Here is a 16,725-nt window from a genome sequence, read left to right as displayed (position 1 = left end):
AACTAATTTGTTGGTTGAACTGATCCTTTGTGGTTCGAGTTGATCCTGTCAATGGGTCGAGTACCTCCCTTTGCTGAACGAGTTGTGGTCACCTCATGGCTGAACTAATATGTTGAAGAAGAATGGAGTTTTTTACTTACTGTTGATTATTATCAGTCAGAAACGGTGGGTCGAGTTACCTTTATTGTGGGCTAAGTATACTATAATTGTTGGACTGTATTTGGGCCTATAAGGTCGAGTTTTATATGTTGGAAGACACTGAATTTGTATGCTGGTGAAGGCAATGTATCTCCATATCTTGTTTGCTGGTTACACACAGAAAATGAGGTCGAATGTCCTATTGTAGTTGGTACGAACCTCTGGAACACCTATCGCTGAAGAAAACCGTTAGTTGGAACTTCTTGGACAACGTATATACCAGCTTAGCTTGCTGGAGTAATTATCAGGTCCCAATATGAGTTCTGTCTTGTAGCATTTATTTTCATGACTGTGTGTCGATAAAGTTGTTGCTGTTATAATTTATGGTTTGTTCCCATTAATGAAAGGTGTTCACTCTCTTGTTACATGGTGCGTATCAGTGGTGTAATCCTTTGTTGGGTGTTTTAATAACAATATATTGCTATTTGAAATCATTTATCAAGTTTTGGTTTAGACTACTTGGGTTAAGTTGAAGAAAAGTGCACCTACAGCCAATAGTAAACAAACTGTTTGAAGAAATGCCTCGCTGAAAACTCAATCAAAACCCAAAAATTACAGTGATAACTTGGGGTCATTTTTAAGAGGGGATTTTACAGTAGTATCAGAGCATGTTCTTGGACAACTGTGGAGTCTAGGGGCAGCTTGCTAGTGATGACATGACAAAGGAAGATTTCTTCATATTTATGTGCCAATGTGTTTAGTTCATGTTGTTATTGCTTTATATGTTTAGAAATCTGAAAAAAATGAATATATTATGCATTTTTTATGCTTGCCGATATTTGCCGATATTTTGCCGATATTTTCGCCGATATTTCCGATAAGATATTTTCCGGACCCTCGTCGATATTTTCCCGATACCGATATTATCAACACTGTGCATGAGTTTTATGTCATACTGATAGGAGTCTTTTGATTGAGAGTTCCTGTAGCGGAACATCTCTTAGAGCCACTCCTGCGTGAGGGCATTTTCCTTGTATGATATTGACGTCACCTCTATGTACATCACCACTATTGACAACACTTAATGCAATGGCCTACACCATCTTGACTCCGAGGACCGGAGACATAGCCCCTCTTGGACAAACTCCGTTATCAACGTCTTATGTTTTCAGGTGTCCTGATAATTGACATGTTCCTCTTCTTTACAACATGCAGATGTATTCATTATGTTCTTTTAAACATGCAATTTAACACATCACTAAAGTAAAAGGTCTTGGAAGGGTCCTTTGTCACACCCGGACCTGGATCAACTCCTCTCCTGTTTCAATGCACGGTAGATGATCTGGCCCTGCATTCAATCGTCCTGGCTTCACAATTACTTCGAAATCATATTCCTGAAATAGCAGCAGCCATCTGCATATCTTCCCCCCCAACACAGGCTTGTTAACTAGGTACTTTAATGCAGAATGGTTTGTATACATCTTAAAGTGAACGCCTTGCAAGTAATGTCTGAACTTCTAGAGTGCGTACACCATAGCCAACCTTTTTCTCTCTGTCGTCGAATAATTCTTCTCAGCCTTAGACAACTTCCTACTTGCAAACGCTATAGGGTGATCCAATTCTCCGTCATCGGCCTGTGTCAGTACTGCTCCTAGCGCAATACATGACGCATCCACATGCACATGAAATTCCTTCTTCCAATCCGGGAAGACAAGGTAGGTGCGGTGACCATCTTTTCTTTCAACACATCCAGGGTCCATTGACATTCTTTATTCCAACAGAATGTAGCATCCTTCTTCAACAATTTTTCCATTGGCGCGGTAATCTGGGCATAACTCTTGATGAACTTCCTATAATATCCATTATGCCCTAGCGTTGCGCGCAGCTGTTTCACACTTCTTGGCACTTCCAAATTGATTATGACCATGATCTTAGCATGGTCCACCATTAATCCTTGTCTGCATACCACATGACCCAACAAGATCTCGAAAGGAACACAGAACAAACATTTCTTCAAATTTAGTGGGATCTGATACCTTTAGCAGGCGCAAACTTGCTACATGGCGTTTTACCGGCCCAAACACCGTCCAATCATTGAAGTATACTTCCGAAAATTTGTGAATGAAGTCCTTGAACGCCGCGATGACTACGCGCGAAAAGATCGTCGGCGCGTTCTTCAGCCCAAAAGGCATGACAGTGTATTGAAAGCATCCCCATTCAGTCGCGAAGGTCGACTTGCTTTTATCTTCCGGTGCGATCTTAATCTGATGGTACCTAGAGAACCCATTAGTGAATGAATATGCTTCCTGTCCTCCTACATTATCCAACACTTCATCGGTGAACGGAGTCGGAAAAGGATCATGCACGCAGGCGTCATTCAACTTCCTAAGATCTACGCATATCCTTATTTCATCCTTTTGCTTCTTTTCTTGAACTACCATTGGGCTCACCCAATCAGATTCTTCCACCGGTTCAATAATACCTGCTGCAAGCATTTTATCCAACTCTAAGTGGACCTTTTCTTTATACTTTGGATTGAGGTGGTAAGGCCTTTGCTTGATCGGCTTCGTGTCCGGTTTTAAAGTAATCTTCATGACACCCAAGTCCCCTATTATCCCTTTCAAGTCTAAAAACTTCGTAGGGAACAAGTCCTGATATTCGCGGAGCAACTCAGCGACCTTATCTACTGTGGCATCATCCCAGTAGTCTCCAATCTTTGCAAATTTCGGCTCCGCATCTGTGCCAATGTTTACTTGTCTCGTCTTGAGCGGCGCGGTGATATTTGGATTCTCTATCTATGGTCCCTCAACTTCGCGGTGACCTTTTGTCTCTGGAATCTTAATGTTTCTTGGATCCTCATCTTCTTCTTCAGCAGTCACATTGTAGCACTTTAGCATGCGTGGCGCAGCTGGGTGGTCCAATCTGGTTGAATCAAATCTAAAGGAATCTGTGGTATTCTGAAGATCGCAACCTTGACCTCCTGCAATGCCTCATCAATACATTCAAATCCATCCTCAAAGCTGAATGTCATCAAGAATCCTTGCTGCAAAACATCCCATTCTTCAGTGCCACGACGGAGCTCTGTCTCCAAGTACTAGTTCATCAGTATTACATCCAGAGTATGGCAGAACAGGTGCACCCACTCAGGCTGAGGCTCCGCTCCATAAACTTCAGTCCATTTTGCTAAGTGATTGCGGATCATTCTTCCCATCATATTTCTCTGTTAATCGAACTTTTGGGCGACCAAACCGCAATCTCATCATTTTTCTGTACACGTGCCAATCATCAAAACTGTCTTTGTACGTGCCCCACCATATTATGGGTGTAGCGCACAGCGCCAAATCCAAGGCTTGGAAGCGATGTTTTTTCTGGCACCTCCCTTTCAAATGCATCCATAAATTTATCAACATTAGTTAAACCATCATAATAAGACAGACTTCTTACCTCCGACGATACACAACGCAGCGATTTAGTCATCATATTATAGCACGACATAGATACTTTGTGCAATCGGTTGTGCCAGCGCTCCAACTCATCTGAATCTGATGTGCAGGAGCTTTCACGGTCCCATGCAATACGTCCATTTGCTGTCGGATTCACCCAATCTTGATCTCGCGCTGTTATCTTATAAATATGGTCCAAATCATCGTCACTTTCATAATCGCGGACTGGTTTAGTATAACGCGGCCTTTTTGTAGAGTCCAGGGGTACTACTACGCGTAGAGATTTCTTCTCAAATATCATCTTCAGCTTCTTCAAGTTTATCACCCCATTCATGTCAGTGACCCTATCGATCCCAAGGACCACAGGGTAGGGATTGCTATCATCCACAATCTCTATCACTTCAAAATCAGCGAACATGCTGGCATCTTCAATATCAACTATCACTCCCTATAATCTTCCCATGGGGATGATCTTTTGTTGATTTTCCATCCTTAACTGAATCGGAGACCACTGCAGCGCAGGTCTCCCCATTCGCTCCCACGTCTGTTTAGGCAAAACATTCGCGTCTGACCCTAGATCCAAAATAACTTGATCCATTTCATACTCTCCTATCTACGAAGTGAGCCTCATCTCACGCCCTGTTTGTGCCTTATGCTTACCAATCTTCCTGACTACGCGCGGTCCTTTAGGAGCGTTTTCTTTTCCAACACACTTGTTTATCAGCTCTTGTAATCCTTTCACAGCCTTGCTATCGCGTAGCAGCTTCATACAGGTCTCGAAGAAAGTAGTAAGCATAGAAGGGTCCATCTCTTCCGCTGGCTTATCCTGACTTCCTGAGGTATGTTGATTTGGGGTGGCAACGGATGTGCTCTAGCCACGAAAATTGGTGGAGAGGCCAAGGCACATGAGATCTCCAATACCCAGAAAGGGTTTGGGCAGATTCTAAACAGTATGGAAGATATTAAAATAATTAATAATTTTAATGGAGTCCCTAAGTCTAAACTTAGGGAAAATAAAATATTAATGTGAATTAATGTAAAACTGTGTTAGAATGGTCCAAAAGTCATGGATCAAACCAGATCTAATCTTAGTTGTTGATCAGGGACTTAATCTCGGTCGTTGATTTGTCAACGAGAAAAGTATAAGAGGAGGCTTGAGGGTCAATTGGAGAACACACTGAGGGAGACCAGTCAGTTTAATTTCTGGAGCGGGGTTAGCTGAGGAATTTGAACTAGTGATCTGTGGATCAGTCAAGAGGCAACAAGTACGGAACAGAGAGACGGGATCAGCCACTGGAGACTAGCGCTGAGGCAGGAGAGGTAGATGCTGAGGCAGTAGGAGACTACGCAGTCACTAGCTGGGCCTGCGTGGGTGACGCAGAGAGGCCCAGGGTTGATGCAGTCAAGCAGGGGCTAACACAGAGTGTCTGGCAGCCATGCAGAGGTCATCCAAGTTGACACTAGGACTGGGAGAGGTGCTGGAGAATTTTTCTCTTTGTGGGTAAGCCAGTTTGGCACCTTGTTGTACTGAAAAATCGCTGAATAATAAAATCCTCCCTTGTTGCACCGGTTTTCCCACATTGGGTTTTTTCCGGGGACTGTTGTTCAAAATAATTGTGTCAATGTGTTGATTCTTCTACATGTGTTTGTTTCTGTATTACGATGTGATATCTGCAGCAAAATTTATTTTAATGTTTATTGAAGGAATTTCATAAATAACTTATTGAAGAATAAGTAGGAAACGTAAATCAGTTGTTACAGTGATAGAATTTTCAAAATGTAGAGGCCTTAGCGAAGATTTTCTTTGCTTCCATAAATGTTTCCCTCGTGCGCTCTAGATCAAACCCAACCTCCTCTGGAGCTTTGTGGACCCATTCGCTTTCTTCAGACTGTTTTCCTTTATCTTTGCCAGTCGTCATTCCGCTTCGCAACACAATATTCACAGTAGGATCCTCTTCGCGAGGCTCAATCCTCATCATCTATAGGTTCTGGGTAGCCTGCTGAGGTTGCACCCCTGTTTCACGTATCTTAGCTAGTAATACAGGGCAGTCTTCTGTCGTGTGGTCAAATTGAGTACAATATCGACATGATAGATGTGTCGGGTTCGTGCATTCTCGTGCGTAATATCCTGGTCCCCCATAGTTGTAGCAAATAACCTGCCCCTGACCTCTACCAGGTCCTCCTCCTCCTCGGCCTCGTCCACGCCCCTGATATCCTCCTCGCGCTCCCCCAACATCTTGATCCGGAGGCCGAGTTTCTGCCTGCACTTGATATGTGGGCATTTTGTCCATCATTAATTCATAGCTACGACAGTTACGCTCATCATGACCCACCGATTGACAGAAGTTGCAGAAGAGTTGTTGCGGTGTCTGTACAAATTTCTGCAGCAAGTGACAATTGTCTGTCACATGTTTTCCAGCTACCTGACAGATAGCACACCATAGTGCGGGCCTTATACTTGGCCCTACTTGAGCTTCTAACCTCAGAGGCATCGGCCCTCCTGCTGCAACATAATTCGCGAAGATTGGATAGTGATCTTTGTCATGCCCCTGACTTTTGCATTTCAAGCACCAAACTTCTTCGCGCACCTCTGGCCGAACTACTCTATCCTTCTTCAGACTTTGAAACTCTAGGCAAAGGTTCTGCAACTACGCGTGAATCTGTTGAACTCCCAAATTAACATCTTGCATCAGTGTCTCATGCAATCTCATCGCAATCTCCAGGGCTTCTGCCTGGGTCCCAATCTTTTGCTGTGATAAAGCAACCCTCAGATGAGGCAAGAGCGAAGCCACAAACCATTCGCGGTGCTGCCCATCCGTAAGATTCATGTTAGCTTCGCGGATCGTGCACTTCAATCTCTGATCCAGGTCCTAGGGTGTCTTGCTAGGCTTCATCATGATCTCCTTGAATCCCACAATTGATTGCGTTTCAGACTTAGGTCTACTGAATTCCTTATTCAGCACAATCTGAATGTCTGCCAACGCAGCTGTCGGGTTATCAGTGTAGTACTTAATGTACCACGTTAGCGCATGCTCTTGTAAAGCAGTAACCAACGTTGCTTTCTTCATCTAATCATCTGTAATACCCTGAGCCTCCCATACAGCCTTCGTGTCGAACCAAAACTGGTCCGGGTTCTCATTTCCCAAGCCCTTGAACACGAGCAATTTTACTGAATTCGCCATATTGAACGGTGGCGGAGGTGGTGGCGGTGTGGGCGAAGGTGTATGTGGTGGAGTTGAAGATGGAGGCAGTGTGGGTGGATGGAGTATTCGCGGGAACCCTTGTCTTATCAACTGAATAGCGCTCTGCGGTGAAGCCTGTGTTGATTCCTGGTCGTCACTTAGAGGAGGTCTAATCAGCGGGCTATATTCAGGGCCTGTTTTTCTTCTATCCCTGAAGATCTTTCTACTTCGCATAGATCCAAACATCAAGGTAACTGCATAACCCGCTTTTCACACGAGCATCTTAATCCAAGTATTTAAAGACCTTAAATACTTACCTGGCGGTGCTTTGAAGAAGCAGCGCTCTGCTTTGCTGTAACAGACCGAAGTATCGACCGCGAACTTTGTCACAAATCTTCCTATGATACGATCAAGCCAATGATAGACAACGTGTGAGATCTTATCTTCAGAGGTTTCCAATCTCCGCACTAACTCCAGGGTCCACATGATCGGACCGTCAAGCCTCCACCTTCCTTGGCCGTCTGCCAATTTAACGATCCACTTGTATAATTCAACCGGGAAAGAACAGAAGAAGATTTCATGTATCTCTGTGTAGAAATATCTGTCCAACCACTGTTCTTTCGTCAATCATGGATTCATGTTCTCTTGCGCCACGAATTCATGGATCTTTCTATCCAACAAGTCTTCAATTTCCTTCTTAGTTGGATTCCAGTGATGCGATATCACACATCTCTTTATGCAGATCCCGGTCCCGACAACGGAACCATTTGTTGGCTTAGTGGGCCCTGACCCAGGTTCAACGTTAGTTTAGAAAAACGAATCCCTACACTACTGGCCCTTTTGGCATTAATCCGCAGAGCGCAGACTGAAGTCTCACCTGAAGCAGTATGGGGGGATGCTGGAACCAAGTTTCCGCACCCATAGATGGTAGTGATGTTGCTTTAGGTCCTAGTTCTACCTTCGCGTAGATCGATAAGCTTTTTAGGGCTTATCAATATACTTCTCTTATTCGGCCTCTAGATCTTTTTACAGACTCTAACTACCCTGCGCACACAGCTGCAGAGGTCTGCACACTCAGCTGCGGACTTCTACCCTAGGCCTCTACGCACATCGCTGTAGAGTCTCTCTTCTACTCTAAGACTCTTCGCTCTTAGCTCTTACTAACCCATTACATTCATCAATGACTTAACTATTTCAAAAACTGCCTTAGACTCTTCTAAGACTCTCCTTTTTATACAATCCCATGGTCTGTGGACCATGGGTAGATCTTCTAAAGCTAACACAACTTACTTAAAAGAAGGGTGGAAACCCTTTATGACACTTTACATCTACGTGCTCCGCGCCCACAAATTGCAGAGACTTTACACTTCACATACCAAAACTTGGGCTTTCTGCCCCAAAACTTGGGCTTTTAACCCCAAAATTGACCTTAGGGGACCTTGTCCCAACACTGAGGGATTAGGATAGGCTGGATGGAGTGTCCAACTTTGTGGTCTGGAAGGCCAGGATCCTGTCCATTCTAGGCAGACATCGCATTAAGGGCTTCGCCTTGAGAGTAATGGCTATCCCAGTTGGCCTAGTAGCTAATGAGAGGTACGAGGAGGCAATGGCCAAGGCAAAATGCATCACCCTTGATGGGGTCAGGGATCATGTCGTCCCACATATTGCTGAGAAGTAAATGACAAAGGAGATGTGGGACACCTTGAAGACATTGTACTAGCGTACTTCCGTGCAGAGGAAGATGCTCCTTGAAAATCAGCTAAGGTCATACCAGATGCAGAAGGGGGAGCAGATAGATCTCTTCCTCAGTCGGTTGAAGGAGATCCGGGACCATCTGACTTCCATAGGGGCCATGCCGGATCAAGAGTTGATGGTAAGGACCGCACTTAACCTAGTCTCCGAGGAGTGGGAGACATTTGTCCAGAGCATATTGGGCAGGGTGAGTCTTCTAGATTGGGAAGAACTGTGGGTGACTCTTTGTCAAGAGGAGATCAGACGGCTAACCAAGATGGGAAGTAGCAACAAAGGAGTTCGGATCAAGAAAGAAGAGGAAGAGGATGCAACTCTGGCATCTACAGGACAACAGGAGAAGAGGAATAAGAAGGACCTCTCCAAGGTCAAGTGCTTCCATTGTGGGGAACTGGGTCACTATGCGAACCAGTGTCCAAGGAAGAAGAGATAGGGAGAGGCTTCTGACTCTAAGGCAGTGCCAGTGAGGGTGGAGAAAGAAGTCGAGGAGGATGAAGATTGTGCCATGAGTGCTCATGTACTTATAGAGAAGAGGTGGGGAGACATCGAGCTATAGTTAGGAGGACTACAGGCGGTGAGGGGAAAGATCCTTGAGGTACCCAAACTCTTGGATTAGATCCTTGCTACGGGAGCCCCAAAGTGAGAAGTAGCAGGACTGGCAGATGTCGGTAGAAATGGATGCGGATGAAGCAGTAGAGAGTGCTACAGTGCAGGAGTCCCCAGGCAGCGTGAGGCTAGTAGGTTGCAACAGTGCGAGAGGCACGAAGAGTGTTGCACTAGTGCAGGATGGCACAAAGAGGCGTGCAACGGTGCGAGATGTAGGGAGTTGTTGCAGCAGCACAAAAGTCAGTAGAGGGAGCACTTGTTAGCGGTTGAGAGAGCTTCAGCATCGAGAGTGTTTCTAGCCTGACAGGAATGTTAGAAGTTGGGTGGATCAGTTACTTACTGCTCAGTAACTGAGTTGCAGTGCAGTAGCATGATGCAGCATGATGAGAGGGGGATGCAGTGCAAATGCAGTGTTGGGAGTATGGATCAGCAACAACACAGATGCAGAGGGAGTTGCCGTAAGGATTCAACAGTGGCAGTGGCAGGGCCATGGGCAGCAGTACAGGATGTAGCAATGCAGAGGATGTGGGCAGGGAGGCCTAGCATCAGCACAGGTACCGGTGCTAGATAATCAGAGTGATGCTCAGTGAGGAGTATTACTAGAGCACAGTCCTCGCTAAGAGGGAGTGTTGATTTAGGGTAGCATCGGATGTGCTCTAGCCATGAAAATTGGTGGAGAGGCTAAAGCACATGAGATCTCTAAGACTTAGAAATGGTTTGGACAGATTGTACCTGGTTTGGGAGATATTAAAATAATTAATATTTTTAATGGAGTTCTTAAGTCTAAACTTAGGAAAAATAAATAATTAATGGGTATTAATATAAAACAGGGTTAGAAGGTTCCAAAAGTCATGGATCAAGCCAAATCTGATCTTAGCCGTGAATTAGAGATTTAATCTCGGCCGTTGAAGGACCAATGAGAAAAGTATAAGAAGAGGCTTGAGGGTCAGTTGAAGAACACACCAGAGTGATCAGTCATTCATTTTGCTAGAGCGGGGTTGCTAAGCAAAAGTGAATCAGTGATCAACAGCGAGGGGTAGTGAGTACTGGGTAGAGAGGCAAAGACAATGCTAAGAGACCAACGCAGAAGTAGGAAGCGGGAAGCATCAACTAGAGCAGGCCACGCAGAGCCCAACAGAGACAGCGCAAAGGCCAGAGGGACTGTGTCATGCACGCAGAGGCTGTAGGAGTGACGCAGAGGGTCCCATAGGCTGTGCAATGCCTCAGAGGGCTGATGCAGAGGGGTTTGAGGCTAACACAGGTTAGCAGGAGGTTGACGCAGAGGCCAGAAGGGCCAGCGCAGAGCTTCAGAGACACTGGAGAGGGTTTAGTGGGACAGGTTTTCTGAATACCTGTTTCCGAATAGAGAGGTATTGTTGCCGTGTATTTTTTCTCTGTCGAGTGAGCTGGTTAGGCACCCAGTTGTACTCAAGGAAATACTGCATAATATTAGACCCGTTGAATAGCTGCATAGGTTTTCCTGCTTTGGGTTTTTCCAGGGACATTTGTCCAAAAATAATGGTGTCACTTGTGTGTTTGTTTTCTTTAAGCTGTTGATTTGTAGATGTTGTGACTGTGTTGTGTTTATTTCGGTATTTAAATGTTTTAAATAACTTGTTCAGAATTTACAAGTAGAAGAAATAAACTAGCAGAATACAGGTTAAATTTCTTAATGGATAGACTTAGCAAATTCTCTAATCTGGAGGGGGCAACACAGAGGAGGGACGCAAATCATCGATGCAGAAGGGTTGACGCAGGACCTACGTAGTCACTGCATAAAGGATGACGCAGAAAGGCAAGCAATAGTGGCAGGAGGTCCTCTTTGGGGTCAGAAAAGTGCTGCGGAGTGTGAGAAGTTCACCAGTAAATTTCTCTCAGTGATTCTTCTTCTATTTTGTCTTGTACATAATTTATTGCTGAAGATTAATAAAATAAACCCTCTTCTGTTGCACTAGTTTTCCCACATGGGTTTTTTTTCGGGGACAATCATCCAAAAATCACTGTGTCACTATGGTTACATTTGTGCTAGTATTTTCCTTGTATTTACTTTTCGTAGAATTTTATTTGTGAAGGTTGTAGTGTATGTATTTTGATATTTGCTGTAGAAAACTACAAATAATTTGTTTAAGTGATTTAACAAATAGAAGAAATATTATCAGTAATTGCATTAGGATTCGGAATCACCGAATTTTCACATGGTATCAGAGCACTGGTAAAGTAAGAAGAGCTCGGTTGCAGACGAAAGAAGGGTTTCGAAAAGCACTCCATAGGTAGCAATTCGAAACCCGAGAGACGATGCGTAGTCAATATGCTAGGTGAACAATCTTTTCATGGAAAAATAATTCTCTGAGTGAGTCAATAGAGAATAAAAGTTTCTGGATCGAGATTTGTTAGAGGCAGAGGGAGTAGTGCAACAGTTTCCACGCAGAGTAGCGAATTCAGTGTTGGGAAGGAAATAACTCAGAAAATTATGGATAATCAAGAAGCCTAAGAATTATCTTCTAGATTGGAAGATGAGTTTGCCTGTCTGTCAGGATCGACTTCAATTGGTGTCTGGTATATTGATAGCGGAGCTTCAACTCACATCTACTTGTACCCTGTTACCCATCTAGTATAACTAAGGGGTACTAAATGTCTGTAATATCATGATTCTCCGATTGTTGCGGGTGTTTTTGTTATTTGTACCAAGTCCAAACCATAATCTTGAGTCCTGTTACCACTCAAACCAACAGGGGACCTAAAAGGGTTTCCTATGAGGGCAATTGCTAGGTTAAGGGCAACGGTGGAGGCTAAGCCCACTGTCACCACAACTAAGTCTAACTGCTCTTCATGGACTTTCACTAATGGGAGGAGTCCCGGTAGTGTAGGGATCACTTGTAAAGTATATGTCAATGGATAGGTGTAAAGTGACCCTAGAAATCCTTTCCCAAGGATATAGTGAAGAATGGAACTTGCTTGCTCTTTAAGCAAGGGTTGTGGTTCTCTGGGGGCAAGGGGTGAGGATCGAAGGGTTGAGGGAGATGGAATAGGCTTATAGTCAAGGTTCTCAATCCCTATAATCCTTGGGAAACTTGGATTCCCAAACGGTCCTTGACATATAATCTTTATTGAAAAGCGGGAACACATGGGGCCAAGTGGACGCAGTCTAGTTTCAGGGATGGAATGTAGCAACCAATGATGTTCCAATCCTGGACAAGGTGAAAGGAAAGGACCAAACAAGAATATTTACTTCAGAAGGTTGAATTGATCCTGTTGAGATCTAGCCTTGGGGATGCCTAGGCAAAATTTGATCATAGACCTAGGGCTTCAGATTCCCGAAGATTCCACTATTAGAATTGCCTCAAATTTGGAGGAGAGGGAGGGGACCCACCAGTGCAGTAGCCTGTAGGAGATCAAAATTTTTCCTGAGGTCAATTCCCGAGAAATTGATGCCCTAGGTTACCTAATGGGGCTAGACCTATGGAAAAAGGGGAAAAGGTTAAGAAGAGGGTTAAAATGATCACCCCTTTGAGGGATCAGTGCCAAATTCACTTGGGGATATGGAGTCAAGGATGATGATGAGTAAGAACTTGGTTTCTTGATCAAGGAGGCCTGGAAAGTCAGCTTCAACCAATGTTGAGAGAAAGAAAAGACCTTCAAGCATTTATAATTCAAAGCAAATGATGCAAGCTTATCGAGACAAATAATCTCTAGGACATTTCATTCATATAATATTGGCCCCCATACATTAAATTAGCTAAAACATGCTTAATTCCACATTTCAATTATGTAGCAACTAGCCCTAATTTTAGCAGTATGTAGCAACAAGAATAACAACATCAAAATTTACTTACAACGCTATAGAATATATCCAACCAGCATTTTGTTTGCAAGACAAAGCTCCAAGACAAGCAAAATAGCCCAAATCCATACGTCAAAATTCATCCATCTCCAAATAATATCCTTAAAGGAAAAAATGCGAAGTTCTCTATGATTAGAGAGGTCCCAAGTCAAGTGAAGCTCCAAATGAATGTATCTAACATCAATATATAGCATCCTAAGGAGTTCCAATTTACCTATGGGCCTACGTTAGCCTCTAATGATAAAATAATGTGCAAATAAAACCCCTATTGGTGACAAGCCCACCAAACTAGCTCATAAGTGTAAAAATAAGCCTCACAAGGAGCCAAATAATAATATGTACATGTCGTGGGGCCCTCCAAAGGCCTAATAAAGTCCTGAAGTGCCATACTGAGGAATAAATTCCTCAGAATATGATGGACAAGGGGGTGGCCCCTTGTTCTCCAAGGGCACATAAATGATCCCATGGGTCTCCATATGAATTGGAGATACCTGTAGATCCTCTGGAAGGGTCTGAGTGTTGGAATGAATGCTGCCATGACATCGTACAAGTCCTGGGACACTTGCCAAGAGTGTGGGGCTATTGTTGGGGCCTGCTAGGCATAATCTACCAAGCATATCACCATCATCCCAAAAGGGGATCGCTAGTAGTCTTTGAGCATCGATGAAGATCCATGGAGCGCTGTCCACTACTGTGGAGGCCAATGGCTCTCTATGCACACCCTATATGTGCCAATGTAGACTTTTGGGATTTAGGATCTCGTATAGGGAGACCAAACCCAAATGGAAACCACCTATAATCCTGCATAAGGTCCAATGCGTCCCCTAGGCTTCCAGTACAACCAGTCATTAAAATAATTGGGTAAAAGAGTTTACAAATCATGGATAACAAAGTGGGTACTTCATAATGGCATGCCTTTTTGTGGTGGGCTTTGGCATGTGCTAGAGACATGTCTCCAAGCTCCAAAGGGGGTTTACCAAGTATGTCCAAGGTGCATCCCTTTAATGGGGGTGGCAAGTGAAAAATAAGTGGAATGGAGTAGGGAATGAGAAGGGCAATCCTGGGCCACATATTGGGGCATAGGGGGTAGCTAGATAAGGGGAAGCCCACACCTGGGTATGTAATGTGTAGGAAGGAGAAATCGTGGTATATGAGGTGCCCCGGTCTTGCTTTTTCCACCCTTCTTTATATGCCTTTTGCCTTTTATGACTTTTCTTTAATTAATTGCTTGGGGCTCAAAGGACAAGAGCATGATGTGTAAGATATAGAAATGATTACCCCCTTTGAGGTAGGGCGGTTTATTGCCCTCCAAGGGTTGGGACAATCATGGGTTCCTAATTAATAAAGAAGACTCATCTAGGGCCTATGGAACCAAGGTGATGACCATGGATTGGGGTCGAGCTCATGTATTGGCTTTTGCCCATGTGCTAATTATTTTGTCCTGACCATCTTTTGCATCTTGTGGGACAATTTCCTGTTAAATGTGGCCAATTATGTTTTATTTATTTATTTTTAACTGCTTCAACCTCTTGGGCATCATTCCAGGCCTGACCCAAGGTGGGGGCAAGGGGATAGGGAGGCTGGCTCTATGTGGACCCAGAATGGAAATATGGACCCACGTGGGAGAAATGATGAATGGTGTACAGTGAGTGGAAAGGGAGTAATATATGCGGATAAAGGAGCGGGACCACACACCCAAATCCCAAGTAGTACCACCCTAGAAACAAATGGTCAATAAAGGAGATCCCACGAGACTAAGATCCAAGGGTAATATCCAAACTCCAAAAGAGATCAAGGGGACAAGAGCACAAACTAAGCCCACCCTTTCTGCCAAATCCCCTCACCAATCCATACCCCAAAAGTATCCATGATAAGTAAACCCAATACTCAATTAGCAAATGACCATACATACCTTTATATTTGGGAGGCCCACTTTTAAACATACGATGAATACAGGTGGGTGGGTGACCACATGGCTGGCTCAGGTGGCAGAGAAATGGCACATCGAGCTAGTAGGAGGCTGCAAGGGGCTGCTGGCTGCTGACTGAGGCTTATCATGGAGAAAAATTTCTCTTGGGGATATCACCCATGAATTGGTGGGTAACAAGTCCCATTGCATTTTCTTTCATTATTTGTAGAGATTAATTTCATTTCATTATCTTATTTTTATGGGGCCATAAGTGTTAAGTGGATGAATATAAAAACTAAGAATTTTCCTGGAATATATTTTCAATCATTATATCATGATTTCTGCAATGCTTTATCAAGAAATGTTGCAAAGTCAGTGCTTTTCCTCTGTTGCCACATCTCTAATGGCTACATTTTGTTCTTGCTGCTCTACAGTTTATGGATCTCATTTTATCATTTAAGTTATTTCTAGTTCCTTTTTTTGGTGTCACTTTCTTTTTTCTGTTTAGCCTCTTAAAGCTATAAATATTTTTCTCTAATTGCATGTATTAAAGCTGAGGGATGAGCTAGAACAGTTACTGGGTGACGACAGAGATATGAGGGAGATGTATCTAACCAATAAATTAACGAGGCATCAGGTTGAAGAGCTTGCTTCTCCTGTTCACTCAACTTTTGTAGATGAGGCACCCTTTCCTTTAGCTTCCAATAAAAGGAAATCAGACAATGAAGAAGAAAGGTAAGCAGATTTCTGTTGTGTTATTATGTTAAATTAGGAAGATTAATGCATGCTTGATTTACTCCATTCTCCCTTCTGATATAGTTCCAAAAATTCTGGCAGCTATGTTTTTCATTCACAAGGAGGATCTACCAGCATTTGCAATTTGCAAAATAGAGTTTCTCGATCTAGTGGTACCAACACAAGTGCTGCTACTTCCAAAATTCTTGATGTTGAAGATCTTGAAATGCTTCTGGAGGCATATTTTGTTCAAACTGACAGTACCCTTAACAAGCTTTTCACAGTAAGTATACACCAATTTTTTTTTGTGGTTTTGCTCATTATATTTCGTCATTGCATTCACTTCCCTTTTCTAAGAGGAAAAACTCAACCCCTCCACTAAGTTAATAGGTGAAGGGTTTTGTCATGTGGAATTGTCTATATTTATTTGCAATAATGGATGTGCTGCTTTCTAGTATGAATGATCTCCAGGTTGGGTGTTTGCATTTAACTTTTTCTAATTTTCATACTGTGCTTTTATAAAACTACTTTATGCAATTCTATTGCTCTGCATTTTCCAAAGAGATATAAGGTAAAATCTCATTTCTTCAGCTACTTCTAGGTTCTACTTTTGGATTCTCTAGGGAGCATATTGGCACGTCAGTCAGTGGGTAGAAACTGTAATTGTTTGTTTACACTTTGTCAATTACCCTATTGATGTCACCTTTTATGGAATATCAATCTTGGGAGAGTTCTCAATGTCCTCATGAGGTACAACTTTTTCAAATTCACCTTTCCAAGCCATAAGTTAACATTTTCTTTTCTGTTGGATGATTGATGGTGTCTAGAACAGCGCTGAAGGCTTTGTAATTTTTTTGGTTCACTAGGATAGTGGTTGGCTAAAATCTAAATTGAGGGAAATTTTTCTGCCGTGAAAAATTTCAGTGCAACTTAGTGAAGAGTCATTCTGGAGTCTGTACCAAGAGAAAGATATTAAGTGTGGGGAATTCCAACACTAAAGCCAGAAATGGATCATGAGAGAAGAGAACAAATGATTTCTCTGTTGGTTTGAGAATATTCACACTACCTTCTGCTTTATCTAGGTATCGATTGAAATTATAAATTCCTGGATCATAATGTTTT

The 16,725-nt window shown here is 43.2% G+C and overlaps 1 protein-coding gene across 1 annotated transcript in view; it reads left to right on the top strand.

Moving 5' to 3' along the window:
- LOC149146552 (magnesium transporter MRS2-3-like) overlaps positions 1-16,725 on the top strand; it is a 203,673-nt gene that overhangs the window by 92,071 nt on the left and 94,877 nt on the right. The window contains exons 4-5 of the mRNA XM_089452960.1: positions 15,422-15,603; positions 15,706-15,886. Coding sequence (XP_089309086.1) covers positions 15,422-15,603; positions 15,706-15,886 — 363 coding nt within the window. The remainder of the gene's footprint in view (positions 1-15,421; positions 15,604-15,705; positions 15,887-16,725) is intronic.

The sequence above is a fragment of the Pinus tabuliformis genome, chromosome X (assembly GCF_031772625.1).
Source record: "Pinus tabuliformis cultivar Carrire ecotype Pingquan chromosome X, CPIR1, whole genome shotgun sequence".
Taxonomy (NCBI): domain Eukaryota; kingdom Viridiplantae; phylum Streptophyta; class Pinopsida; order Pinales; family Pinaceae; genus Pinus; species Pinus tabuliformis.
The sequence above is the reverse complement of the archived record's forward strand: the minus strand, read 5'-3'. Positions and strand labels throughout refer to the sequence as shown.